The following is a 27,956-nucleotide window of genomic DNA, read 5'->3' on the forward strand; positions in this document are numbered from 1 at the left end:
GGCAAGGAACTCAGCTCTTCCGGAAGCAGCTTTGCACAGGGGATGATCTCAGGACCCTCGGTAGCAGAACTATCTGGCTGGATTCTTGGGTTAGACTCCAAATTGGCAAAGCACGGCACGGTGGTTAAGAAATAAGCAAGGCCGGCGCCGCGGCTCACTAGGCTAATCCTCCGCCTAGCGGCGCCGGCACACCGGGTTCTAGTCCCGGTCGGGGCGCCGGATTCTGTCCCGGTTGCCCCTCTTCCAGGCCAGCTCTCTGCTGTGGCCAGGGAGTGCAGTGGAGGATGGCCCAAGTGCTTGGGCCCTGCACCCCATGGGAGACCAGGAAAAGCACCTGGCTCCTGCCATCGGATCAGCGCAGTGTGCCGGCCGCAGCGCGCCAGCCGCGGCGGCCATTGGAGGGTGAACCAACAGCAAAGGAAGACCTTTCTCTCTGTCTCTCTCTCTCACTGTCCACTCTGCCTGTCAAAAAAAAAAAAAAAAAAAAAAAAAATAAGCAAAACAGGCCGGTGCCGAAGCTCACTAGGCTAATCCTCCGCCCTGTGGCGCCGGCACACCGGGTTCTAGTCCCGGTCAGGGCGCCGGATTCTGTCCCGGTTGCCCCTCTTCCAGGCCAGCTCTCTGCTGTGGCCAGGGAGTGCAGTGGAGGATGGCCCAAGTGCTTGGGCCCTGCACCCCATGGGAGACCAGGAGAAGCACCTGGCTCCTGCCATCGGATCAGCGCAGTGCGCCGGCCGCAGCACGCCGGCCGCGGCGGCCATTGGAGGGTGAACCAACAGCAAAGGAAGACCTTTCTCTCTGTCTCTCTCTCTCACTGTCCACTCTGCCTGTCAAAAAAAATTAAAAAAAAAAAAAAAGAAGAAATAAGCAAAACCAAAAGACAGGTTTTGTAGTTAGACAGACCAGGGTTTGAATTCTAGTCCCATGACATCTATGTACCCTTAACATCTCTAAGATCTCTCTTTTCTTTACGATTTATTTATTTATTTGAAAGGCAGAGAGAAAGAAATCTTCCATCTGCTGGTTCACTCCCCAAATGGCTGCAATGGCAGGGGCGGGGCCGATCCGAAGCCAGGAGCCGGGAGCTCCCTCTGGGTCTCCCACGTGGGTGCAGGGGCCCAAGCACTCAGGCCGTCCTCTGCTGCTTTCCCCGGAGCATCAGCAGGGAGCTGGATTAGAAGTGGAGCAGCCGGGACTTGAACCGGTGCCCATATGGGATGCAGGCACTACAAGTGGCGGCTTAACCCACTGTGCCACAGTGTCAGCCCCAAGTCTCATTTTTTAAATCTGTAAAATGGAAACAGTAATATTTACCTTATGGCAGAACTGTGAGGTTTAATGACAGTCAGGTGGGGAGAGGGAGTGAGGGGCCCGGTGCCTAGCACAGGACCTAAATGCATTTCTGCCGCTGTGCCCCACGCATCTGCCCATCCAACGATCTTCGCCCAGTGCCTGCAACGACTCAGGAACTGCTCGAGGCACGAGGAATACGGCAGTCACCAACAACTTCCTTGTCCGCATTGGCATTTACGTGCCGATTGGTGAAAGACAATGAACAAATAAACCTACGAGTGCGGTGCTTCATAGTGCCCTGGGGAAAAGCCAGCCGGGGTAAGGCACCACCAGCCTGCCCGGACCCAAAAGCAATGGCAGTCTCACGGCCCATGAGCAGGGTTCCATCAGCGAGGGACCACACACAGGGTGGTGGTCTCATAAGAATGGTCATGGAGCTGAACAACTCCCGCCCATGGAGTGGCTCGTGGCCGTTGTTTGTGGTGATGCCGCAAGCCGTAGAAACACAGGGCAGACGGACACGTGCAGGCCTCCTGCGCGCGGCTGCTCCTGGCTGACAGTTACTACGCTTGGCGTCTCACGCTGTATTCCTTGTACTTACGAAAATCACCATGAGTGTTACGCAGGCAGGCAACAGCCTCACTCATCTTTTTTTAAAAAGATCCCTTTATTTGAAAGGTAGAGTGACGGATGAGAAAGAGGGAGAGAGAGAGAGACAGAGAGAATCTTCCATCTGTCGGTATACTACCCCCAAATGCCCGGGGCTGGGCCAGACTGAAGCCAGGAGCCAGGAAATCCATCTTGGTCTTCCATATGGATGGCAAGGACCGACCCAAGCACTTGGGCCATCCTCCACTGCTTTCCCAGAGGCATCAGTAGGGAGCTGGATCAGACGCGGGGCAGCCGGGCCTGGAACCGGCGCCTATATGGGATGGTAGTATCGCCTGCAGTACTTTAACTCACTGCACCACAGTGCCGGCCCCAGCTGCGTTCGCCTTGTGCTCTCTCTCTCTCTCTCTCTTTTTTTTTTTTTTTTAAAGATTTTTATTTATTTATTTGACAGGTAGAATTACAGACAGTGAGAGAAAGAGACAGAGAGAAAGGTCTTCCTTCTGTTGGTTCACTCTCCAAATGGCTGCAACGGCTGGAGCTGCACCTATTCGAAGCCAGAAGCCAGGTGCTTCCTCCTGGTCTCGCATGTGGGTGCAGGGGCCCAAGCACCTGGGCCATCCTCCACTGCCTTCCTGGGCCACAGCAGAGAGCTGGATCGGAAGAGGAGCAACCGGGACTAGAACCCGGCGCCCATATGGGATGCTGGGGCCGCAGGCAGAGGATCAACCTAGTGCGCCACGGCACCGGCCCCCTGTGCTGTCTCTTGATTGCGTTGTTTTCTCTTGTGCTTGATTTGATATTGTGCTGTTTTGTGCATCACGACCCCAACGCATGGGAACCCCACTACTGTTGCCAGTGGGAGGCCCCGTGGCCCAGGCGTGGGCTGGGCCGAACCATGGAGGCTGGCGCTCCCATGGAAACCACCCGACAATGACTTTCAGAACTTGCAGCGTTGCTAGCGACACACGACTGCATTTAACCTGAAACTGCCAGGCGGGGACTTTGGGGCTGGCCTGTAAGGAGCTCACTTACAGGTGGGTGGTCAGACAAAAATCACGCCCACACAGGACAGCGCTGGACGACTAACTGCCTTGCAAACGATGTGTCGTCCACACTGCCCAGACGAGGAGCAGTTACTGGGGTGACCATGAAGTGTAAGGGAATCCCCCCACCCGGCCCCCAGGAATAGGGAGTTTGCTTCGGGACTCACTCCAGCCCCTGTTCTGCTGTCCCAAGTGAGCCCTGGGGTAAGCCGTGGCCGCTCGTAACCCTCACGTCAGGGCTTCCGAGACGATGGCACCAGTCAGAGGCTGCTCACGCCAGGTCGTGGGAAAGATGCCATGGGAAAAGCGGACTCCAGTCCAGCTCTTCACCAAGTCTTGGTTCGGCACATGCCCAAGGTCTTTAAAGGTAATTATCTCCCGGATGCACTTTTACTGCACAGAAACAACTCACTGGTTTGGAAAACACTGAGTGCACACGCACCAGAGGACTGCCTGGAGCCCAGCAAACAGATGGGAGATGCCCGTCTCCCAGGGCTGGAAATGGTGCCGCTGCTGCTGGCCCCTGAGGAGCCGTCCTGACGTCGGCGCGTGGAGCAGGCTGCAGACACAGGCCAGGCGGGACGGCGTCTCCCCCTGGGTCAGCTGAAGCAATGCCAGGGAACTGAGAGACCAGAGACCGGCTTCGTGAAAGGTGACCCGGACACTGACCAAGTGCCTTCTCTGATTCAGCCTGAGTGTGTGCCTGCTGGGGCGCCGCTGGGCATGTCCACACACCTCAGCCACTCCGTAGGGCAGTGGTGAGCAGTGAGGAGCAGCACCTGTGGCTCTTCCCAGTGGTCAGCATGCAATTAGTCATTCTGTAGTCCCCACACTATTACAGAGAGCGCCAGAGGGCAGAGTCAAGGCCTTGATTTTCCCAATGTATGCATTGCCTTGGAACGGCCCCCACAGTTCTAACCCGAAAGAACAAGAGTAGAGAAGGAAGTTGGATCCTAAAAACAGCAAGAGCACTTGCTAAGGAATTCTCTGGAAAACAGAAGTGTCGTCTCATTTAAAGATAAAGAAGGGAGGGGAGGTGTGGGGGCAAAGCTGCAAGAACTTCACCCCTGCTCATTCTTCCTGACGTCTCGGGCCGGTTACGGATTCCCCAGGACCCATCTCGCCGGCGCATTCAAAGATGGTCGGGCCTTTTCAAGAGAAGGAACAATTGTGGGAGCATGTGCACTGCAGGGAGAGTGAGAAGGGGCAGGCAGCACCCAGATGAGTCTCCCAGGAACACAGCCGCCAATGCCTATGCGACCCCACGCGATGGTGACCATGGGGGGGAGCGGGGTGAAATAGGCAATAAAAGATAATACGGGGAGAGGACAATAGGGGGAAATACTGGGTCCTTAGGAAGCAGAGAACCTGGTTCAGCATGCTGGGAGAAACCAGGGAGGGCTTCTTGGAAGAACCAAGCTCTAAATCATTACATGTGGTCTCCGACAGGATGATGACTTTAGGATTTTCTGAGTTTTTTTTTTTCTTTAAGCTTTATTAATTTATTTGAAAAGCAGAGTTCGAGACAGAAAATCTTCCGTCTGCTGGTTTACTTCCCAAATGGCCACTACGGCCGAAGGGAGGAGCTTCTTGTGGGTCTTCCACATGGGTGCAGGGACCCAACCACTTGGGCCATCTCCCACTGCATTCTCAGGCCATGAGCAGGGAGCTGGATTGGAAGAGGAGTAGCTGGGACTCGAACCGGCACCCACATGGGATGCTAATGCCGCAGGCGGGGACTTAAGCTACTACGCCACAGTGACGGCCCCAGAATTTTCTCAGTTTACAATGGGGTGAAAGCGATGTACATTCAGCAGAAACCATACTTCGAACGTTCATCTTTTCCTGGGCCAGGGTGGGGCTGGGCAGCTGTGGCTGCGGCGCCATCAGTGCCGTCGCTAACGCGGAGGTCTGGGAGGCCGGGCAGAGCGAGGGCATTCCTGACGTGGGATATTCTCACCTACGGATGGGTTGTGGGGATGCAGCCTCTCTGTGGGTGGAGAAGCCCCCGGAGATTCATTTGTGATGGGCAGGTGGTGGAATCAGCACTGGGTATTTCGGGCAGTGTGTGCAGAGGCCAGAGGCCAGGGGCCAGGGGCCAGGGGCCAGGAAGCCTGGGCCTCTGCCAGGGAGAGGCCACAGCCGGCAGCAAACGCCTTGCAGAGCCGCGAACACACACTGAAGAGCTGGGTTTTATTCAACAAGGAAGCACGGGAAGATTTTAAGCAGGGGACGACTACATGATTTGCACCTTAGAAAGACCAATTTGGGCCAAGTCAGAAGGCAGAGAGATAACTAGATGCTTGGGGTGGGGGGGTGGGGGGAGTGGAGAGTAGTGGGGTGGAGACTGGGTGAGTCATGGGTGAAGCCAGTGCTTCCATGTGTGGGCAAGCAGAGGGCCAGAGGGAGGGGGCGGGATGGGAAGGGTGCTTGAAGGTGTCAGGTGCACAGAGGCTGCACGTGCGTCAGCTTAGCGGGAAGGCGAAGACTGTGGCGTCTTAGCACAAAGTTGGTGACTACAGGTAGGTGTGGGCTGGGTGACGCTACCTGGAGAAAAAGCCGATTCTCACTGAGTGATGCTCCAGTGAGTGTTAAAGGAAGGGGAGCCGAGGCAGTAGGAACCTTCACGTGTGCCATGGAAGCCAAGGCGAGTATTGTGAGGAAGGCAGCAGTCCACGCTGCACAACCAAGCCATTCCCCTGCACCCGTTCCTCTGCTGCACATCCCACTTGCCTTCCGCTCTGGGACGGCGCGCGATGCCACCACCTGGCACGACTGCTGCCACTCTCCCTGTCTGCGCTGTTCTATTTCACCCGCGATTTCTCTGCTCCTTGGTTCCCTCTCAGGGCTGATCACTAGGAAATCTTCAGGCAAAGTAGACTGCCTCACTATCATCTGAATCAAGTGGGTGTTTTACTTTACAGTTTGCACTGTTTGCAGCTGTTAAGCTTCCCAATATTTAAATTCTAATCTGCAACACCCACGCTGCTGCACTCTGAAGCTCAATCTACTATCCTGGAGAGAATGTACTGAATTTGGCAAGCAGCCAGTGAAATGTGCCACCCCTCCCAGATTACTCAATTTTGGACACTGCCAACATTGAGACTTCTGTTTTTTAAACGTCTCATATGTTAAGGGAAACGTTACGAGATAACTGTTTGAAATGCAAGCAATGTTAAGAGCTTGAACAGGAAGGACATAGCTAATGAGGCTAGGAAATGAGATAATCCCTTTTACAGAATCATGATATTGAGGAAACAAGGAATTTACAAAGGAGGGGAGACAATGAGATTAACCAACGCGTGGAGCCATCCTTTGGATGCATAACCTTTAGACCTGGACCTAACAAGGCTGTGGCTGATAAATGTATCGGGGCTGATCTGTCCAGAGGTTTGTTTGCCCTGCCAGACACAGAGGCTATGTTCTAAATTAAGAAGTGAAAAAGAATCAAGGTAGGAACAGAGGGCCATTCATGTGTAACTCTGAGAGCTACCTACTTTACTTATATATGATTGAAAACCATAAGACAACACAAATGCTTCAAACCCAGCTCTTTTTCATTCTCACATCCATATGCCAGAACACGAGGGATGGGGGAGTTGTCAGAATAACACCCTATCCCACTGCTTCTCCAAGACAAGCATCATGGTCAAAACTTTACTGTCAGTGGGGCTGGCACTGTGGTGTAGTGGGTTAAGCCACTACCTGACACTGGAATCCTGTATGGATGCTGGTTTGAGTCCCAGCTACTCCACTTCCGATCCAGCTTCCTGCTAATGTGCCTGGGAAAGCAGTGAAGATGTCCCAAGTGCTTGGACCCCTGCCACACACACGGGAGACCCAGAGGAAGCTCCTGTCTTTGGCCTGGCCCAGCTCTGGTTGTTGTGGCCATTTGGGGAGTGAACCAACAGAACATTCAGTCTCTCCTTTTTTCTCTGTAACTCTTTTAAGTGAGTAAATCTTAAAAAAAATTTTTTTTGCCATCAAAACTCATTAACCTGTAAATTCTGCATTTTACTGCTGTAAATTTTTTCTTTTTTTAGATGCAGAAAGACAGAACTCGGCTTGGGTGCCGGGCTGTTCACTCCCTAGATGGCTGCAACGGCTGGAGCTGCGCCGATCTGAAGCCAGGAGCCAGGAGCTTCTTCCGAGTCTTTCAAGTGGGTGCAGGGGCCCAGGGACTTGGGCCATCTTCCACTGCTTTCCCAGGCCATAGCAGAGAGCTGGATTGGAAGAGGAGCGGCCGGGACTAGAAGCAGTGCCCACATGGGATGCCGGCACTTCAGGCCAGGGTTTTAACCTGCTGCGCCACAGCACCAGCTGCATGTCCCTATACTTTCAATTATTTTTAAAAAACAAAAAAATTAAAAAAAAAAAAAAACAGTGGATAAGAACAAAGGGAAAAGGTACATTATCAGATCCTGTGACTAAATGAAATTAATCAATTTATATCTATTATCCGTAACAAGGTCAGAAGCAGGAAGCAATAGGTAAAGGTTATTAAAAGCTTCTGAGCTGTCTGAACAGACAATTTCCTTCGGTCACAAATGTTTCCTTCAGTAAGTGCTGGCCCCATCCTCTGTCCCGTTCCCAACACTGCAGAGAATTCTTCAGGTATTGAGCAAGATTTGATTTGTTCCTCATTATTTTCAAGCAATCTTTAAATTTAAGAAAAGCTTAATTTTTCCGCCAATATGAAAGTCACACATCCTCCACAAATCAAGGATTTAGTTCTTTGGATTGAGGCATTTGGGGGAGTAGGAATTAAATTTATTTAAAATGCAGGCTGGGGAGCCAGTGCTGTAGCGTAGCGGGTAAAGCTGCTGCCTGCAGTGCTGGCATCCCACATGGGTGCTGGTTCGAGTTCCGGCTGCTCCATTTCCAATCCAGCGCTCTGCTGTGGCCTGGGAAAGCAGTAGAGGATGGCCCAAGTGCTTGGGCCCCTGCACCCACATGGGAGACCAGGAAGAAGTGCCTGGCTCTGGATCCCTGTTGCGGCCATTTGGGGCGTGAACCAGTGGACGGAAGACGTTTCTCTCTGTCTCTCCCTCTCTGTAACTCTACCTCTCAGATAAATAAAATAAACAAATCTTAAAAAAATGCAGGCTGCAGAAAAAAATCTTGTCCATTGGGAGAGTTTAATATATTTATTTGAAAACCAGGTTCTGTGAAAGAGCACACTGAATAGCCACGTATCTTCTTCCAACCACAGACGTGGAGACCAGGTTCTCCGGGTCAGCGCAGCGGCAATGATACATGCATCGGGTAGCGGGTCTCAGCACAAGGTCGCTCAGAGGCACGTCCCCCAGGAGCCACGCTCTTCTTCAGGTGAGCAATGAGATCCTAGGAGAGGGAAGGGCGGCGGTGGAAGCTGCAGTCATTCTTTATTTCAAAAACAGTTTGTTACAACTGGCCACTAAAGTCTAAAACTAGCCCCAAACGCTGCCTCTACAGTCCGACTATGACAGTTTATGCCAAGACAAAGTGTAGTTTTCAAATGCTCATGGATTAATATTTTATTCTTTTTAAAAAAACAACAATCAAATTTTCAACTGTACACCTCTAAACCATTTCAGTTCACTGTCTGAAAGACACAATGGGAGGTTTTCACTAAGAGTTTGTGAAAGGCTGAAAACTCTAATGGAGACTGAGTGATCGCAAGGGCTTACAGGTGCTGGGTGGGCATCACTTAGGACACCATCAAAGCTGAAAGACAATTTGCAAAGGCAAGGTTAAATGGCACAGAAGTAAAAATAAGTCTCCTCTCTCTAAGGCCCAATCTTATGGTCTTCCTGAGGCATGAATATGCTTTCTTACTAATGGTTAAAGTTTTTGCCTCAACGTTTACTGAGATTTTTGTTAAGTTCTCATTGAAGGCTAACTAGTGTATAATACTCACTATGCCAGATTTGCAAGAATGTAAATAAACAACACTGGTTTTATTTTCTTTGAAAAATGTAATAAATTAATATTTGTTTGAAAATGTGTTTGTGCTAGAGCAGAATTAGGTAATCTTGGTAGTTCATGTGTCTTCAAATATGTGATACCCATTCAGCAGCAACAGAACTAAGATGATTACTTCATGCAATTCTATTATTCTGATCTTTTGCCTCTAAAGACCCCGCTCAACAGTGCTGAAAACACTGGCATAACAACCTTTTCCAACTGGACAGAGCTCTGTGCTGTAGTCAAACTGATTCCAAAGTCCCTATGAGCACCATGTCTTAAACACACTGGCGTGTCCCACAGTTCCATTCACGAATCATGTTAAGACTTGTAGTGCCAAGAGTATTGAAAAAGAAGAAGGGAGAGAGAAAAATCAAGAGAAGTCTACACCTGTGCTTCTCAAAAATGTGCAGTGTGGACCAGTGCCAGTCCAAAAACAACTGATCCACAACAAGGAGCTTTGCACTGCACTGTAATCCCTCTATCGCAAAGCCAACTATGCAGTTCAGCTGATTTCTTAAAAATAAATAAATAAATAAATGAATGAGAGGTAGAGAGACAAAGAAAGAGAGCTCTCTCTGGTTGGTTCACTTCCCAAATGTCTGCAACAGCTGGACCTGGGCTGAGGCCAAAGCTGGGAGTCTGGAACTCAGTCCAGGTCCCCCATCCTAGTGGCAGGAACCCAATCTCTGCTGCCTCCCAGGGTCTGCATGAGCAGGAGGCTGGAGCAAGGAGCCAGAGCAGGGTACGAAACCCAGGTACTCAACATCGGTGTGGGTGCCTTAACCAACAGGTCAAACACATGAGCTCTAGCGGACGCTGTGTGAGAACGTCTTCAACGAAAGCCCTGAGTAGACTCATGTTCTGGAGCAAGCTCTCCTCGCAGATTTGTGAAAACAGTTTGCACAATACCCACTCTGACAGCAATGGTAGCAGGGGTTCGAGTCACAGAAAAAAGATAAAGGAATCAACTGTGATGTAGGCAGAAACGGGGCAGGATTTAATACTGTTTAGATATGCGAGGGGAATTCAAAAAGTTCACGGAAGTGCACATTATCTTTTACTTCTATTTGTCCATGAACTGAATCCCCCTCACGTAAGGATTAGGCACCAAAGGAAGGGAGAAGATGAGACACTGTCCTCTCACAAAACACCTGTGGAGTCTGGAGGAAGAGGTTTCCTCTGAGCGACTGGCGCACACGCACCTCTGGGCCTTAGTCATCGATGTACTCGAACGGCTCTGGGGGTTCTGGCTCTTGCTCCTCCTCCTCAATCTTCGGGCCGTGTGCTGCCACAGGCTCCACCAGCTCTTCAGTGTCCTCACTGGTGTCCTTCAGAATGATGATGCCGCCGATGGAGAGCTGTGGACAGAGGGAATGCAAAGGAGTGCAAGCTCCACTGACCCTTCAAGACTGCTCTGCACATCTGGGCGCACACCTAAGTGGGGCAGCTACTTGAGTCCTTGGAAGTCAAAAACCGAGGAAGAACTAGATACTGTGCTCTGTAAGGGGCACCTGCAAACTGACCAGCGGCTCTGGCGGAGCAGCAAGGAATGGTGCTCCACCTGGAAGACCATCCCACCTAAAAAGAACTTCATTCATTTCCATCTGTTTGCAAGGCAGAGTGACAGAAACAGAGAGAGAGAGAGAGAGAGAGAGAGAGAGAGAGAGAGAGAATCCTACATCCACTGGTTTACTTCCCAAATGCCTACAACAGCTAGGAACTCCAAAGAGGACTCCTACATGGGTGACAGGGGCCCAAGAACTTGAACCATTATCTGAGGGCTCCCAGTACGCATCAGCACTAAGCGTAGTTGGAAGTAGAGCTGCCAGGACCCAAACTGCACTCCAACAGGGGGTGTGAGCATCCCGAGCAGTGGCTTAACATGCTGTGCCATGTCTGACTCACCATCCCAATTTTGTTGTTATTTGATTAGGGCCAGCGCTGTGGTGTAGCAGGTAAAGCTGCTGCCTGCAGTGCTGACATCCCATGTGGCTCTGCTTTGGCACAGCACCAGCCCCGACCATTCCAATTTAAGAATACACTTTCCCAGGCACAGACCTGATGGTAGCCTCAGTCTGACTGTGGGAAGAACATTTATTACATAAATATGGTTAGTCTAATGCCTTCCTACTCAAAAACTGGACCTGGACCAGTAGCATAATTATCACCTGGGAGCTATTTAAAAATGCAGAAAATGGGGTGGGCATTTGGCTCAGCTGCTGAGTGACTGCTTGGGACACCTGCTTCCCATATTGGAGTGGCTGGTTCGAGTCCCCACTTCTCCATTTCTGACCCAATTTTATGCTAATGCACACTCTGGGAGGTGATGGTTCAAGTACTTGGGTCCCTGCCACCCACGTGGGGGACAAACTTAAGAGTTTCTGGCCCCAGACTGGGGCCTGGGTCTTCCCTGGTTGTTATGGGCAATTGGCGGGTGTATCAGAGGCTGGAAGATCTCTCACTGTTTCCTTTCTTTCAAATAGAATGAAAATAAATAAAAAATAAATATTTGTGAGATGATCACCAATAGGACACAAGAGAATCTGCAAATAAAAAGCCAATTTTTTTCCCTACAGCAATTCCAGAACAATGGAGAGAATAACTTAAATGCCACAGTGTTTTCATGTTACTCTATAAATCCTTGTGAGGCAAGCCAATGAAAAAATAGATGGGAAACAAAAGGCAAGCCGACTATAGCAACAATTCCATTAAGCTCTCTCTCGAACATACTAGCAGAGGTAAATTCAAACACGGCAACCATTCACCCATATCTGGAGTGCTAACCTTATTCTATTTGCTTGCCTGTGTCAAAGGAAACGGAAAGTGGCTCTCTGTAATTGAATCAGTCAACAGAGGCAGGGCACATCTGGAAAAAGTGTATTCCTACCAAAGCCCATTACTGGGAAGGAAAGCAGCACAGCCCATTAGTCAGATGACTCACCGACGTGTGAGCGTCTCTGCAGCTCAACCTCATCTGATTTTGCTTCCTCAGAACCCTGCCCTGCCAGCTCTAACACTGGTGTGTCTTCATGAATTTCTGAGCTATTTCCCTTCTCCCACCATGCACATACCCACACACAGTCACCCTAATTTTCTCCCTTAAAAAGTCCATGTTTCTCTAAGAAGATGTATTTTATCACTGGATTCTACTTTACAACGAACACTCACCCCAAGAACAATCAAAGCAGATGGCTACTGTACTCATCTTAAGGCCGGTTAAGTTTCCTTGAACCTCCTAACGGACCAAACAGAGATGGTTCTTCTACCTAACAGAAAAGGCCTCTGTTCACAAGAGGGCTTCCTATGTTTGAAACGTGGTTGTAGGTTAAGCTACTACAATGTGCTTATCTAAAATCAAAGAATCCAGCTCAAATTCTACAATGTAACCAACATACGGAAAGAGCTGTTTACAGTTCTACACAGTTTAGGCTTGTTAATAGCTTATGTGTTGGTGACAAAGTAGAAAGTACTGCAGGGGCTGGCATCCATATCAGAGCACCAGACTGAGGCCTGGCTGTTCTGCTTCCAATCCAGCTCTCTGCTGGTGCACCTGAGGGCAGCGGATGATGGACAAAGTTCTTGGGTTCCTGCTACCCATGTGGGACACCAGGACAGAGTTCCTGGCTCCTGGCTTCAGACTGGCCTGGCCCTAGTTGCTGCAGCCAAGAAACATTCTGCTTGGAATAAACTGTCACACGGATCCTTTTCTGCTTTTAAAATCCAGGGTATTTCTTACAGCCATGTAATTATAATGACGACAATCACTGAGTCTTACTCTCAGTACTTGTATACCCAAGTCATTAATCTGTGCCTTATCTCAGAGTTAGGAATGATAACCTCTGCTTTACAGTGGAGAAAACTGAGGCAGAGAGAGGTTCAGTACCTGGCCTAAGGTCACAGAGCTGTGAGTGGCAGAATCAAAATTCCAAGTGGTTAAGTCTGGCTCTATAGTCTGTTTGTTCCTTGTGCTATATTAGGAACTTTTACAGTGTAAATCTGTGGTACAAGAAGGGAGTTTATAGGGTTACACACAGGAAAGAAAAGCTCCCTCAAATCTACATGAAAAAGACAATGTTCTCTAATTTGCTAAGAAATTTAGTACTAGCAAGTCTGTCCCGAGTTTTTGGAGATTCCTCATTCTGTCAGTATCTCACTGGCCTACAGCCTCATTTCCCATTAGCGAAGAGCCGCTGGTAACTTACTGGTTTGAAAGGCTGGTATCTACAGGTCTCTGGCATGGTGAGGACCTTAAGCTGCGCGGGCATAACTCGGGCTGGGTTATCTAGTAACTGAAAGTTTGGCTCAGGTTCTTTTTTCTTCTCTTTTTCTTCTTTTTTTTCTGCTTCATCCTAGAAAATTAAAAAGCAAAGAAAGAAAACAAAAGTTCAGTAAAGGAACATTTCTGTTCCTACTGAGCAACTACCATGTGCAAAAGGAAAGACACAACACAAGTACAACTCAGAGGAGGGACAGAGTCACTCTGCTTGGGGGTGAGAATGGTATTTGACTTTTAAGGGATGAGAAAGGTTTTCTACAAGCAGAGGCTAGAAAAAGAGATCCTGTTTACACGCCTTTGCCTAAAAAGGGCCTTTCTTTCTCCCACCACAATCTTACTGTCTGCTGAAAATCTGACTCCACCCCTCAAAACTCATTTTAGTTGCTGTTTTCTCCAGGACCTCATTATTCTTCCCACAAAGGGATATAATTTCTAGTTTCTTCCAAGTAAAACGATATGAATCCATATACTGGGAATAGGATAATTATTTGAAGGAAGCCAACTACAAGGTATAATAATCGTCAATTAAAGAAGAATTTGGAGCATGACAGAGACAGATACATCAACCCATAAAATCTCCAAGTTATATGTACCACTTCCATTTTCTCCTCCTCCTTTTTTTCTTTTTCTTTTTCCTTCTTTTTAGCCTTGGCAGTAATAGATAACACAGCAGTGGAAACCTACAGGAAGAACAGGGTAAGCTGTTATAATCTCATACCAATACACAAATGTGCAAACCTAAAGAAAACTCAGTCCTGTAATACTACTCAGTGTCCTGGAAATACGGATTATAAAGAACAGAAGAATCCTATCATAAATGGAGAAAGCAAGCAGGGCATTATTTACATAATTTACTAAAATAGTTACCAGGAGAATCTGTAGCTCCTGGAGGCCTGTGTCTATAGGAACTCTAATATTTTTTGATCTGTAGCCTAACCCTGGATAGAAATTTGCTATTACGTACTTTTTAAAAATTAAAAAAATTTATTATTTATTTGAGAGGCAGAATGACAGGGAAACAAAGAGTGCTCCCATCCACTGCTTCACTCACAAACTGCCAGTAACAAACAAGGCCAAAACCATAAGCCAGGAATTTAATCACAGTCTCTCATGTGGTGGCAGGGATCCAAGTATTTAAGCCATTGCTGCTGGCTCCAAAAGTCTGCATTAACAGGTAGCTGGCTGAGGGGCCTGCGCCGCGGCTCACTTGGTTAATCCTCCACCTGAGGCGCTGGCATCCCACATTGATGCCAGATTCTAGTCCTGGTTGCTCCTCCTCCAGTCCAGCTCTCTGATGTGGCCCGGGAGTGCAGTGGAGGATGGCCCAAGTGCTTGGGCCCTGCACCCACATGGGAGACCAGAAGGAAGTACCTGGCTCCTGCCTTCGGATCGGCGTAGCGCGCCAGCTGTGTGCAGACTTTTGGAGCCACTGGGGGGGGTGGTGGTGGTGGTGGTGAACCAATGGAAGGAAGACCTTTCTCCCTGTCTCTCTCTCTCTCATTGTCTGTAGCTCTACCTCTCAAATAAAAAAAAAACAAAAAACAAAAAACAAAAAAAACGACTGAACATCAGTCCCAGGTACTCCAGTGCGGGACACAGGTGTCTTAACCACCAGGTCGAATGCCCACTGGAAACACCAACACTTCCTCTAGTGCGCTCACTGTACGGATGTTCTTACTGGGCTAGAGTCCCTGCAGGGCAGATACACAGAGGCTGGTGCTTGGCCTAGCGTTAACTCTGCAGTGGGTCTCACCGAAACGAAAGGTAAAACAGAAACTTCGAAAAACCAGGCAATACTGGTATAAAAGCTGACCCTGCTCTGAAACCAAAAAGAAAGTCCAAAGCATAGTGGATGAAATAAGAATGTGCATTAAATTTGGTCAATTGTTTCCATCAATTTTGGTAAAACTGCCAATATGAAACATTATCTTTCTTCTATGGAAGATGTCATGAAGGGTAATTTCACTGAGTAAAGGTTCATGGGCAAGTGCAGCTCCCTAACGTGTTATTCTTGGATTCCGTTCATATCGATGAGTTCTCGAACACTGTTAGTAGAAGTATGCACTGGTTATGTCTGTTTTGAAAGGCAAATCAGTACCTATGAAGTAATGGGCATTACTTTTAAAATAGTAACATTCTATTTATTTAATATTTAACATTTAATTAATTTTAATTTACTTATTATTTAATATTAATATTAATATTAATAATAATAATAATTTTAAAAGATTTATTTATTTGAATGTCAGAGTTAGAGAGAAGAAGAGGCAGAGAGATAAAGCTCTTCCATCCGTTGGTTCACTAACCAGAGGGCTGCAACAGCCAGGGCTGGGCCAGGCCAAAGCCAGGATCCAGGAACTCCATCTGAGTCTCCTATTTGCATGCAGGGACCTAAGCATTTGGGCCATTTTCTGCTGCTTTCCTAGGAGCATTAGCAGGCAGCTGCACTGGAGTGGAGCAGCCAGGACTCAAACTGGTGCCCATATGGGATTGCCAGCATTGTAGGTGATGGCTTAATCCATTGTGCCACAACACTGGCCCCTGTGCACTTCTTTTGATCAAACAATTTCACACCTAAGGTGCTAACCTACAGATAGATTTGCACAAGACATTCATTCTAGTAGTAGTGACAAATCAGAAGTAACCTTTCAAATGTACATCAAATAAAGAACTAGTAAAACAAATAACAGCATATAAATATATTTTTCTGCATAAAAAAAACCTTCGGAGTGATTCATATCCTATGAGTTTTGGGACATGGGACTTGGGTGACCAGGACAGGAAAAGGGGTTTTACTTTTATTTTTATTTTTTTGACAGGCAGAGTAGACAGGGAGAGAGAGAGACAGAGAGAAAGGTCTTCCTTTGCCATTGGGTCACCCTCCAATGGCCGCTGCGCCCAGCGTGCTGCGGCCGGCGCACCGCGCTGAACCGAAGGCAGGAGCCAGGTGCTTCTCCTGGTCTCCCACGGGGTACACGGCCCAAGGACCTGGGCCATCCTCCACTGCACTCCCGGGCCACAGCAGAGAGCTGGCCTGGAAGAGGGACAACCGGGACAGAATCCGGCACCCCGACCGGGACTAGAACCTGGTGTGCCGGCGCCGCCAGGCGGAGGATTAGCCTGTTGAGCCGTGGCGCCGGCCAGGGTTTTACTTTATATTCTTGTTATATTTGTATTCTGGTAATGTTAGATTTCATCAGAAGTGTTACTTTATTTAAAACCAAATCCAAGTAAAATGTACACTAGCTCCTATATGTAAGTATGAATACTGCTCAGGAAGAAAGAACCCACCTTTTCCTTTTCTTTTTCTTTTGGTACTTCCAGAGGAGCAGGATATGCAAATGTGGACGGTTTACAGTTGGATTTATACTGAACTTTCGGCATCTGAAGAAATAAAATAAATTTTCTCCCTTCATTAAAATAATCAATATGAAAATTCAATACTCTATCTCTCAACAAGCATACAAATTCAAAGAGACACCAGAAGTTTCAACACAGGCTAAATGTTCAATTACAGAGTGACTCAATGTTGTGACTCCCTTCTAAAAAGCATTCCCTTCTATTTTATTAGTTTTTGGGTGCTTTACAGAACTATCTGCAATTCTCTATATTTTCCTGAAATTCTGTGCCTTTGAACAGGGCTTCCTTTATCTTTTTTTTTTTTTTAAAGATTTATTTATTTGAAAGGCATAGTTACAAAGACAGACAAGGAGAGAGAGAGCTTTCATTCACTGGTTTACTTCCCTAAATGGCCACCAGGGTCAGGGCTGGGCCAGGTTGGAGCCAGGAGCTTCAACCAAGTCTACCAGTAGGTGCAGGGGTCCAAGGACTTGGGCCATCTTCCACTGCTTTCCCAGGCCATTAGCAGGTAGCTGGATCGGAAGTGAAGCAGCTAGAAATTGAGCAGGTGCCCATATGGGATGCTGGCATTACAGGCAGCAGCTTAACCTGTTATGCCACAATGAAGGCTCCTCTTCCCACACCCCGCAAGATTTATTTATTTTGAAAGTCAGAGTTACAGAGAGCGAGGGAGGGACGGAGAGATTTTCTCCATCCATTGGTTTATTTCCCAGATGGCTACAATGGCCAGCGCTAGGCCAAGTGGAAGCCAGGAGCTTCATCTGGGTCTCCCACATGGGTAGCAGGGGCCCAAACACTTGGACTATCTTCTACCGCTTTTCTCAGACCACTAGCAGGGAGCAGCCAGGACATGAACCAGCCCCCACATGCATCATAGGTGGCAGCATAACTGGCTGTGTATTAACTGACAACCCATCCTGCTCTACTGGGTTAAGTCCTACTCGTGATACGAGCATCACACCAATTGTGACTTCCTTTGTGAAATGTTAACTGATTATTTTTTCTGCATACTAAACGTCCACATCCCTTCCTGTCCCACATTAACAACTTGGACAAATCTGTATACAGTTTTTACATCATCTAATTGTGTCTTACAAGAGTCTAACATGAGCCCAATGGAAAGTCAGTTTCACATTACTCCTCAACCAGTTTTAAAGTTCACTGGTCTGAGTTTCTCTGTTTACCCAATTTGCCTTGATGGAGGATGGTAGCAGACATTGCTTACTAGGATAAGGAACCTTATCTTCTCTCTTCCACTTCCATTGAAAAGAATGAAAACAGAGGTCATAAAATTATTTGGCAGAGGATAAAAATCTCTGAAGGTTATACAGGATATCTAATTATGACATTAAAGGCTAGGGATTGGAAAACCAAGACTGTTCTCAGAAATAAAACTAATCATATCTACACAAGTGAGCAGTTCTTTTTTTTTTTTTATTTTTATTTATTTTTTTTTGACAGGCAGAGTGGACAGTGAGAGAGAGAGACAGAGAGAAAGGTCTTCCTTTGCCGTTGGTTCACCCTCCAATGGCCGCCGCGGCCGGCGCGCTGCGGCCGGCGCACCGTGCTGATCCGATGGCAGGAGCCAGGAGCCAGGTGCTTTTCCTGGTCTCCCATGGGGTGCAGGGCCCAAGCACCTGGGCCATCCTCCACTGCACTCCCTGGCCACAGCAGAGAGCTGGCCTGGAAGAGGGGCAACCAGGACAGAATCCGGCGCCCCAACCGGGACTAGAACCCGGTGTGCCGGCGCCGCTAGGCGGAGGATTAGCCTAGTGAGCCGCGGCGCCGGCCTACAAGTGAGCAGTTCTAATACTGAAATACATAAATGGCTGTCCAGCTATACTGAAAACATCACTACAATGAAATACTCAGTCTTTATCAGCCAATTTTTAGCCTAAACTTTTTTTTTTTTTTTACAGGCAGAGTGGACAGTGAGAGAGAGAGACAGAGAGAAAGGTCTTCCTTTTGCCGTTGGTTCACCCTCCAATGGCCGCCGCGGCCAGTGTGCTACGGCCGGCGCACCACACTGATCCGAAGCCAGGAGCCAGGTGCTTCTCCTGGTCTCCCATGGGGTGCAGGGCCCAAGGACCTGGGCCATCCTCCACTGCACTCCCGGGCCATAGCAGAGAGCTGGCCTGGAAGAGGGGCAACCGGGACAGAATCCGGCGCCCCGACCGGGACTAGAACCCAGTGTGCTGGCACCACAAGGCGGAGGATTAGCCTCTTGAGCCGCGGCACTGGCCTAGCCTAAACATATTCCACTCTGAAAATTTAATAGAACATTTTAACAACAGTGATGACCAGATGTAAGAGTTATTTAGAGGTTAAGCCTTTTGACCTTTAAAGAACAAGATGACGAATCATCAGTCCACAGGACTGAGAAAGACTTAAACCCCATTAAAGAAAGAAAGAAAAAAAAAAAACAAAAAAAACCCAAAACAATTAACAATGTGAGGACAGGGTGAGCAACCCCTTACGTCTGACCGAAATCACTGGCTTCATTCCATCAGGCTCTGGCTCCTCACTGCTATCTTATTTTCTGCCACGACAAGGGGTATTCAATCCCCCCATGGTAATAATCCCTCTGACACCCGTCACTTCAGTAACCCCTAACTCTGAAACGTGTCCCTGTCTCAGACTCCATTCCTTATTATTAAGATTTAGAGGAGGTCCTCATTCTGCCTTGCCTAGATTACTGTAGTAGGACTCTAACAAGCATCCACTGATTGCAAACTGATCTAAAATGCAAATCTCATGTCATTTATATCTTGAAATCCTGTAAGAGTTTCCACAGCCTCCAGTGTTAAACACAATTCATCTTCATATCTTTGTACAAGCTCCCTTTTGCAACATTCCTTCTCACTGACTTGCCCAAGTTATACAGCTCGTAACGAGATTTGATTGTCAAAACTTCCATTGACACACACTACGCAAGGTGATGATGCAACTGGAAGAGAAAACATGCTATTGATGAGACACTAATTCATCTTTGATATTTCAAAGAAATTGTTGTGAGTGAGTGGTGAATACGAACAAGACAGACCAGAAAGCTGAGGTCTTACAAACGTACCTTTAAGTCCTTATTAAGGCCGATGACACAGGTAGGGGTATAAGCCAATGACAGGAAGTGTGAAAGAGGAAACCAGAACCAGAACTGTGTAAAAACAAGGACGCCAACCACAGAAGGCATATGAGTGTGCCCAGTCCTGGACTGTAAGGAGATTGTCACATTGTGACCACCTGTAGGAGAACAGAGAAACCATAAATAGCAACCCAGCAGGACAATAATAAAGATTTCTAGGGGCCAACATTGTGATGCAGCAGGTTAAGTTACTACTTGCAACGCTGGCCTCCCACATGAGCACTGACCAGTCTGAGTTCCAGCTCACCATTTCCAATCCAATTCCCTGCTCCTGGGAGAGTGGAGCTTGGGCCCAGGCCACCCACGACAGAGATACAAACGGAGTTCCTGGCTCCTGGCTCTGGCTTAGCCCAGGCTCAGCCCTTGTGACTATTTGGGGAGTAACTAAGTGATGAAAGATTCTCTCTGTCATCAAGCAAATAAATACTCTTTTTTTTTTTTTTTTAATTTTAAAGATTTGTTTTATTTGAAAGGCAGAGTTAGGGAGAGACAGGGAGGGGCTTCTATCTGCTGGTTCACTTCCCAAATGGCTGCAACAGCTGGGGCTGGGTCAGGCTGAAGCTGGGAGCCAGGAGCTCCTTCTGGGTCTCCCATGTAGATCGAGAGGCCCAAGCACCTGGACCATCCTCTGCTCTTTCCCAGTGCATTACCAGGGAGCTGAATCGGAAGTGGAGCAGCCAGGACTCAAACTGGCACCCATATGAGATGCCAGCACTGCAGGCAGTAGATTAACCTGTCTTGCCACAGCACTGGCCCCAATAAATAAATCTTAAACACAAAGATTTTTAGGGATTATACTAGGGAAGCACCTGGTGATCATTTGAAGGTCACAGTTCCCACAGTCTAACATGGAGCTCTTCGAATTAGTCAGTGAACTGTTTAGGGTCTCTAAACTGTAGGCCACAAGAGGATCCAAGCTGTGATGCTAAATTAACTTGTATTACATATCCCCTAAAGGCAGAGTGACAGAGAGGGAGAGATACAGGGAGAGAGATCTTCTATCTGCTAGTTAACTCCCTAAATGGCTGCAACTGTTAGGTCTGGGTCAGGCTAAGCCAGGAGGCAGGAACTTCATCCTGGTCTCCCATGTGGGTAGCAGGAGCACAAGTACTTGGGCCATCTTCTGCTGCCTTTCCAGGCACTTTATCAACAAACTGGATCCGAAATGGAGCAGCTGGGACTTGAACTGGCATTCCAATATAGGATACCAACGTTGCAAGCACTGGCTTAACCTACTGTGCCACAATGTTGGCTCCTGTATTGGCTTTTAATGTGTTAATAAAAAGTAAAAGTATAATACATATCATATCTGCAAGCAATCAGCAAAGAGGCAGGGGATAAATTTGCTTAATTTTACTTTCTGCTTTAATCATAATGTCTGAATGCAGAAAGACACATATTTATAACATTCTCACACATTCATTAAAATTCTATAATAGCAAATATTTTCTGACTCTTATTTAAGATAAAATTATTAGAATTATGAGAAATGTCCACTAATAACTGTGTCCAACTACAGAAAAATCCAGGAAGCACCATTACCCTGTGAATTGTTGAGTAACTTAAACTGGCAGGAGGCAGCTCTGACATTAACTAGCCATGACTCCTGACAATTCACTTTACATCCAAGAGTTTTTTTTTCCATTGGCAAATGAGGGTTTGAACCTGAGCAGAAGGTGCTAAAAAGGATTTTTTTTTTTTAAAGATGTATTTATTTGAAAGCAAAGCTAGAGAGAGGGAAAAATCTTCTATCCACTGGTTCACTCCTTAGATAGCCACAATGGCCAGAGCTGGGCTGATCTGAAGTCAGGAGCGAAGAGCTTCTTCTGGGTCTCCTTCGAGGGTACATCTTATGCTGCTTTCCCAGGTGCATTAACAGGGAGCTGAATCCAAAGTAGAGCAGACGGGACTCGAACCAGAGCACATATGGGATGCCAGTGTCACTGAATCCAAAGTAGAGCAGACGGGACTCGAACCAGAGCACATATGGGATGCCAGTGTCACCGATGGCAGTTTAACCTGCTCTGTAACAGTGCCAGCCCCAAGGACATTGCTCTATCGTTTGAAGCAGACCATACTGTAAATTCAGACAGTGTAGTGTGTTATCCTCTGCCTCTAGGGTCAGGTTTATTAAAAATAGGTGGAAAGCAATTAGAACAAGCCTGTTAGTAAAGTGCTCAGTGAGCTGGGGTTGATTTTTTCAATTTTCTTAGTATTTTGAGACTACACATAGTTACTTCTGTTTATGTCTTAAATAAATCATCTTTTTTTTTTTTTTTTTTTTTTTTTTTTTATGTGAAAGGAAGAGGCAGAGATAGAAAGAAGTCTTCCATCTGCTGGTTCACTTTCCGAATGGCTGCAATGGCCAGAGCTGGGCTGATCTGAAGCCAGGAACCAGGTGCTTCTTCTGGGTCTTCCACAAGGGTGCAGTGGCCCAAGGCGTTGGGCCATCTTTTTTTTTTTTTTTAAGATATATTTTATTTATTTGAAAGAGTTACAGAGGTAGAAACAGAGAGAGAGGTCTTCCATCCGCTGGTTCACTGCCTAGATGACCGCAAGGGCCAGAGCTGAGCCGATCTGAAGCCAGGAGCCAGAAGCATCTTCCAGGTCTCCCATGAGGGTGCAGGGGCCCAAGGACTTGGGCCATCTTCCACTGTTTTCCAAGGCCACAGCAGAGAGCTGGATCAGAAGAGGAGCAGCTGGGACTAGAAGTGGTGCCCACATGGGATGCTGGCAGTTCAGGCCAGGGCCCTAACCTGCTGTAGCACAGTGCTGGCCCCTTGGGCCATCTTCTATTGCTTTCCCAGGCCATAGCAGAGAGCTGGATCAGAAGTAGAGCAGCTGGGACTTAACTGGTGCCATATGGGATGTCAGCACTGCAGGTGGTGGCTTTACCCACTATGCCACAGTGATGCCTGCCCATCCCCCCAAGATGTGTTTATTTATTTGAAAGTCAGAGTTACACAGAGAGAGGGAGAGAGACAGATTTGATCCACTGGTTCACTCCCCAGATGGTTGTAAGGGCTAGGCTGAAGCCAGGAAACAAAAGCTTCTTCCAGGTCTCCTACGTGGGTAGCAAGGGCTTAAGCACTTGGGTTACCTTCCACTACTGTTCCCAGTCAATTAACAAGGAGCTGGATCAGAAGTGGCACAACCATATGGGATGCCAACATTGTGGGATGCAACTTTACACCCTATGTCACAATGTGAACCCTTATATTTTTTTAAAGATTGATTTATTCCTTGCGGCGCCGGCACACCGGGTTCTAGTCCCGGTCGGGGCGCCGGATTCTGTCCCGGTTGCCCCTCTTCCAGGCCAGCTCTCTGCTATGGCCAGGGAGTGCAGTGGAGGATGGCCCAGGTGCTTGGGCCCTGCACCCCATGGGAGACCAGGAAAAGCACCTGGATCCTGGCTCCTGCCATCGGATCAGCACGGTGCGCCGGCTGCAGCGGCGGCCATTGGAGGGTGAACCAACGGCAAAGGAAGACCTTTCTCTCTCTGTCTCTCTCTCTCACTGTCCACTCTGCCTGTCAAAAAAAAAAAAAAAAAAAAAAAAAAATTATAAAAAAAAAAAAGATTGATTTATTTATTTGAAAGGCACAGTTAACGGGAGGGAGGAGGGACTGTAGATAGCTTCCATCCACTGGTTCACTCCCCAAATGGCTGCAACAGCTGGGGTGGGTCAGACTGAAGCCAGAGCCTGGAATTGCATGTGGTTCTCTCAGGTGGATGATAGGGTTGTCTTCTGCTGCTTTCCCAGGCATGTTAGCAGGGAACTAGCTTGAAGTGGAGCAGCCAGGACTTGAACTGGTACTCATATGGGATGCTGATGTCCCAGGAGATAGCTTAACCTGCTGTGCCACAACACCAGCCCCTATAATTCTTTTCTTTAATATACATTGTGAACTTTTTGAAGATATTGAATATGCATAGATTTCATTTTTTTTAATACCAAAAAACTCTTTTAATTTCATTACTCCATGAATTTTCTGAAGCCCCCCTATATGGCTGGTCCTGCAAAGCCTAACAGTCTGCACTTTTTTTTTTTTTTTGACAGGCAGAGTGGACAGAGAGACAGAGAGAAAGGTCTTCCTTTTCCGTTAGTTCACCCCGCAATGGCCGCTGCAGCTGGCGCGCTGCGCTGATCCAAAGGCAGGAGCCAGGTGCTTTTTCCTGGTCTCCCATGCGGGTGCAGGGCCCAAGCACCTGGGCCATCCTCCACTGCACTCCTGGGCCACAGCAGAGAGCTGGACTGGAAGAGGGGCAACCGGACAGAATCTGGCGCCCCGACCAGAACTAGAAGCTGGGGTGCCAGTATCACAGGCGGAGGATTAGCCTATTGAGCCACGGCGCTGGCCAGTCTGCACTCCTAACCAATTCTACTAAAAGTGATGTCTATAAACTGCAGCCTCCAAATTTTCCCCAAGAATAATTAGCCTCAGATTGTTTCCACTATGCCATACAGTTAGAGCATTAGATTATTTTATAAAGTTTAGTTTAAATAAATAGATCTGGGAGACGTAAAAATGTTACCTGCATCCAGTATGCCCTGGGCCAGAATAGCGCCAAACTTAGCCATGACATCATCATGCTTATCATTGATGACTTTGGAATACAGCTGTCTGAACTGATTCACCTGAGGGAGCAAGAAAAAGAATTACACTCTAATTCATTGCTGTGCTGTATATACTGTTCAAATGGTAATGAGATTTAGTTTCGAATTTCATAATATCCAAAATGCCAGACTTGAAAGCAGAACAGTTCCGTGGCTGAACTCATGGGTGTTATGGCTTTCCTGCGTGGGGGTGCCAGTTCTGTTTTCAATCCTCATTCCGCAGTGGATGACTCAGGCTCGAGGGAATGCTGAATGTGATTTCCTACCGCTGCACTGTTAGTCAGCAGGCCTCAAGAGCCCCAGTGAACACTAAGGCTTTTGTTGCACTCTGAATTACAGCAATGCTGCTTAGCAACAACCTTGCAGATTCCCTAACAGGCACAGTCCTTCATTTCCACCTTAAAGTAAACTATTCGTCACTGAAGCTGTGGGAGATACAGTTTGGATTAAGTATATTCACATATAAAGATTTTTCATTATCTACACACATTAATTTTCTGAAGACTAGTACAAAATTGAAAATGTGCTGACTCACTTGGGGTAGGATTACTGATAATTTTTGTTTGCTTATTTCTGCATTAAAAATTAATATGTATTACTTTTATAATTAAAAATATTTATAAACTATATTCTTTATAGAGTGAGTCCTTTAACTCTCTTTGGGTGACAAACTACTTTATGCTTCTTCTATGTCTTACACTTCTTTGTTTCCCAACAGTGCTTTTCAAAGGGTAGGCACTCAGGAAGAAGTCTGCTTGTTCAAGAAGCACATGATCATGGAGCTCCCCAAATCTGCCAAAAGCAGAAAATACCAAATTTGAGTTTCCTAATATGATGACTTTCTTCACATCACACATACTTTCAGAATCTCTTCCCCTCTTTGCATTGGTCTGGGAGGCCACACTGTGGTAAAATGGCAGACAAATACAGAATCAGACAACCCTGGCTTAGGAACATCTTTGCTCTTAGAAATTGTGTGGGTGGGGCTGGCACTATGGCACAGTCTGTTAAAGTCCTGGGCCTGTAGCATGGGCATCCCATATGGGCGCCGGTTCGAGTCCTAGCTGCTCCACTTTCGATCCAGCTCCTGGGAAATGAACCTGGGAAAGCAGTGGAGGATGGGCCAAGTCCTTGGGCCCCTGCACCCATGTGTGAGACCTGGAAGAAGCTCCTGGCTCCTGGCTTCAGATCAGCTCAGCTCCAGCCATTGTGGCAGTTTGGGGAGTGATCCAGCAGATGGAAGTCCTTTCTTTCTCTCTATGTCTTTACCTCTCTAACTCTGCCTTTCAAATAAATAGAATAAATCTTAAAAAAAAAAAAAAAAAAAAAGAAACTGTGTGGGTTGACTGTTAACTTTTTTGAGCCTCAGTTTTTTTATTCCTATAGGGATTCTAGCAGCAACCTTACACGGCTGTTGGAAGGATTGTATCAAATAATGTATTAAAGGCATTTCATGGTCAAAAGCAGGGCTATCTTACCACTGGGGGTGAAATCCTACCAGCCCTTCCTTGGCAATCAAAATACTGCTAACAAAATAACATTCCTTAAATGTGGGCCTCACTTTTTCTTCAGAGGCGACAACAGAATGCAGTGGGAAAGCCAATGAACGGACCCTGGAAATCAACGGCACGTGACAGTTTTTAAGTCACTCACTGCTCCAGGCCTTACAAAACTATAAAACCCAGTACAATTAAATGATCACTAAAAAAATGCCAAGGTCTGATGCTTTTATTCTGGTTCAACAGGTCAAATTCCTTTGATTCTGAACTTATTTTAGATGACTACTTACATTACCTTAAATAGGATGGAAATTTTATGAGCTTAAGGTTCATGAAATATTTCACAAACTTATAAAAGAAACACTGGACAGGCTGGTGCCGTGGCTCCATAGGCTAATCCTCCGCCTTGCAGCGCCGGCACACCGGGTTCTAATCTCGGTCGGGGAGCCGGATTCTGTCCCGGTTGCCCCTCTTCCAGGCCAGCTCTCTGCTGTGGCCCGGGAAGGCAGTGGAGGATGGCCCAAGTGTTTGGGCCCTGCACCCCATGGGAGACCAGGAGAAGTACCTGGCTCCTGGCTTTGGATCAGCGCGGTGCGCCGGCCGCGGTGGCCATTGGAGGGTGAACCAACGGCAAAAGGAAGACCTTTCTCTCTCTCACTGTCCACTCTGTCAAAAAACAACAACAAAAAAAAAAAACCAAAAAAACAAACAAAAAAAACACTGGACAAAGCACTGCATGTACACTATAGAGAATAACTTAGGGCCAGCACTGTGGCGCAGTACGCTAAGCTTCTGCATGCGGCACTGGCACACCATATGGGCGCCAGTTCGTGTCCCTGCTGCCCCTCTTCAGATCCAGCTCTCTACTGTGGCCTTTTGAATAAATCCCAGATGATGTTCTCAGTCTCCTTCTCAATGTTATTTAATATTATTATTATTTTTTGGCAGTTTCTTGAAGTGTTTTCTTTCTATTACCACTGACACCATTAAGAATCCAAGTACGTATCTTATAGCAATAGAATGGTAATACAGAGAGACTATGGTTCATAAATGTTTTATGATGTAAATTATCACAATATAAAATTTCATGCTTATAATTTCATCTTATAAAATTTTATCTTATAAAATTTTCTCTACAGAAATATTTCTAGGCAATCATCAAATCTGACAACCTTACCGAAACTATCATTTATTTCAAAATGGCAGAAGCTTACCTAACTTGGCTAAACATGATCCTACCGGGGTAGGCATTTGGCATAGCAAGATGCCACTTGGGATGCTCACATCCCACAGTGCCTGGGTTTGACTCTGGCTCCATTGCTCATTCCAGCTTTCTGCTAATGTGTACCCTGGAAGAAGCACATGATGGTACAGTATTTGGGTCCTTGCTACCCATGTGAGAGACTGGATTGATTTCCTGTTTCCTAATTTTGGCCACATCCAGCCCTAATCTCAACTTTTGTGGGCATACAGGGAATAAATCAACAGATATGAGATCTCTCTCTGCCTTTAAAAAAATTAATAAATGTGATACTACTTCTACAAGAGAAGTTCTCAATGGTGGGAGAAGATTCCCTGTACATAGTTTTAGGTCACAAGATATTAGTCAAGGAGGAACACCAGACCTATTCTTATACTGTAATATTTTGATCAAATTTTATTAATTTTTTAAAAGTTATTTTAAGTGACAGAAAAAGAGAATTTCCCATCTACTTGTTCATTCCTCAAATGGCCAAAATAGCTGGGGCTAGATCAGGTTGAAGCCAGGAGCCTGGAATGTGGTGTGGGTGACAGGAGCCCATGCACTTTGGACATCTTCCGTGGCCTTCCCAGGTGCAATACCAGGGAGCTGGATTGGAAGCAGAGCAGCCAAGACCTGAACAGGCAATCCAATCTGGGAATGCCAGCCCTGCAGGAGGCAGCTTAACCTGCTGTACCACAATGCTGATGCCTGCCCCAATCCAGTTGTAGTATATGTATATGTACTGCTTAAAAGAACACTCTAGCCAAGTTTTATGATTAATATGTACATGATCAAATAAATGCTAAAACAAAAGTGATATTTCTTTTTGAGTAGAAAAGGGCTCTTGAGACAAAATAGCTCCAGGGACAATAAAAGGATGTCATTCTAGTTAAATGCTTATTTTGGCCTCAGGGACCTATAAA

The 27,956-nt window shown here is 47.0% G+C and overlaps 1 protein-coding gene across 4 annotated transcripts in view; it reads right to left on the minus strand.

Moving 5' to 3' along the window:
- Positions 1-8,067: 8,067 nt before the first annotated feature.
- Positions 8,068-27,956, minus strand: part of PSMD1 (proteasome 26S subunit, non-ATPase 1) — a 100,654-nt gene continuing 80,765 nt past the window's right edge. For 3 of the 4 annotated variants that reach the window (XM_070070077.2, XM_070070078.2, XM_089329743.1), the window contains 7 exons: positions 24,210-24,312; positions 19,604-19,773; positions 16,465-16,557; positions 13,767-13,853; positions 13,100-13,246; positions 10,100-10,255; positions 8,068-8,291 (listed from right to left, as the gene is read on the minus strand). In XM_070070077.2, coding sequence (XP_069926178.1) covers positions 10,109-10,255; positions 13,100-13,246; positions 13,767-13,853; positions 16,465-16,557; positions 19,604-19,773; positions 24,210-24,312 — 747 coding nt within the window. In that variant the 3' untranslated portion in view covers positions 8,068-8,291; positions 10,100-10,108. Of the gene's footprint in view, positions 8,292-10,099; positions 10,256-13,099; positions 13,247-13,766; positions 13,854-16,464; positions 16,558-19,603; positions 19,774-24,209; positions 24,313-24,989; positions 25,084-27,956 lie in introns of all 4 variants that reach the window. The other variant, XR_016231858.1, reaches the window with a different exon arrangement.

This window comes from Oryctolagus cuniculus, chromosome 3 (assembly GCF_051225735.1).
Source record: "Oryctolagus cuniculus isolate XC-2025 breed Fujian yellow rabbit chromosome 3, ASM5122573v1, whole genome shotgun sequence".
Lineage (NCBI taxonomy): Eukaryota > Metazoa > Chordata > Mammalia > Lagomorpha > Leporidae > Oryctolagus > Oryctolagus cuniculus.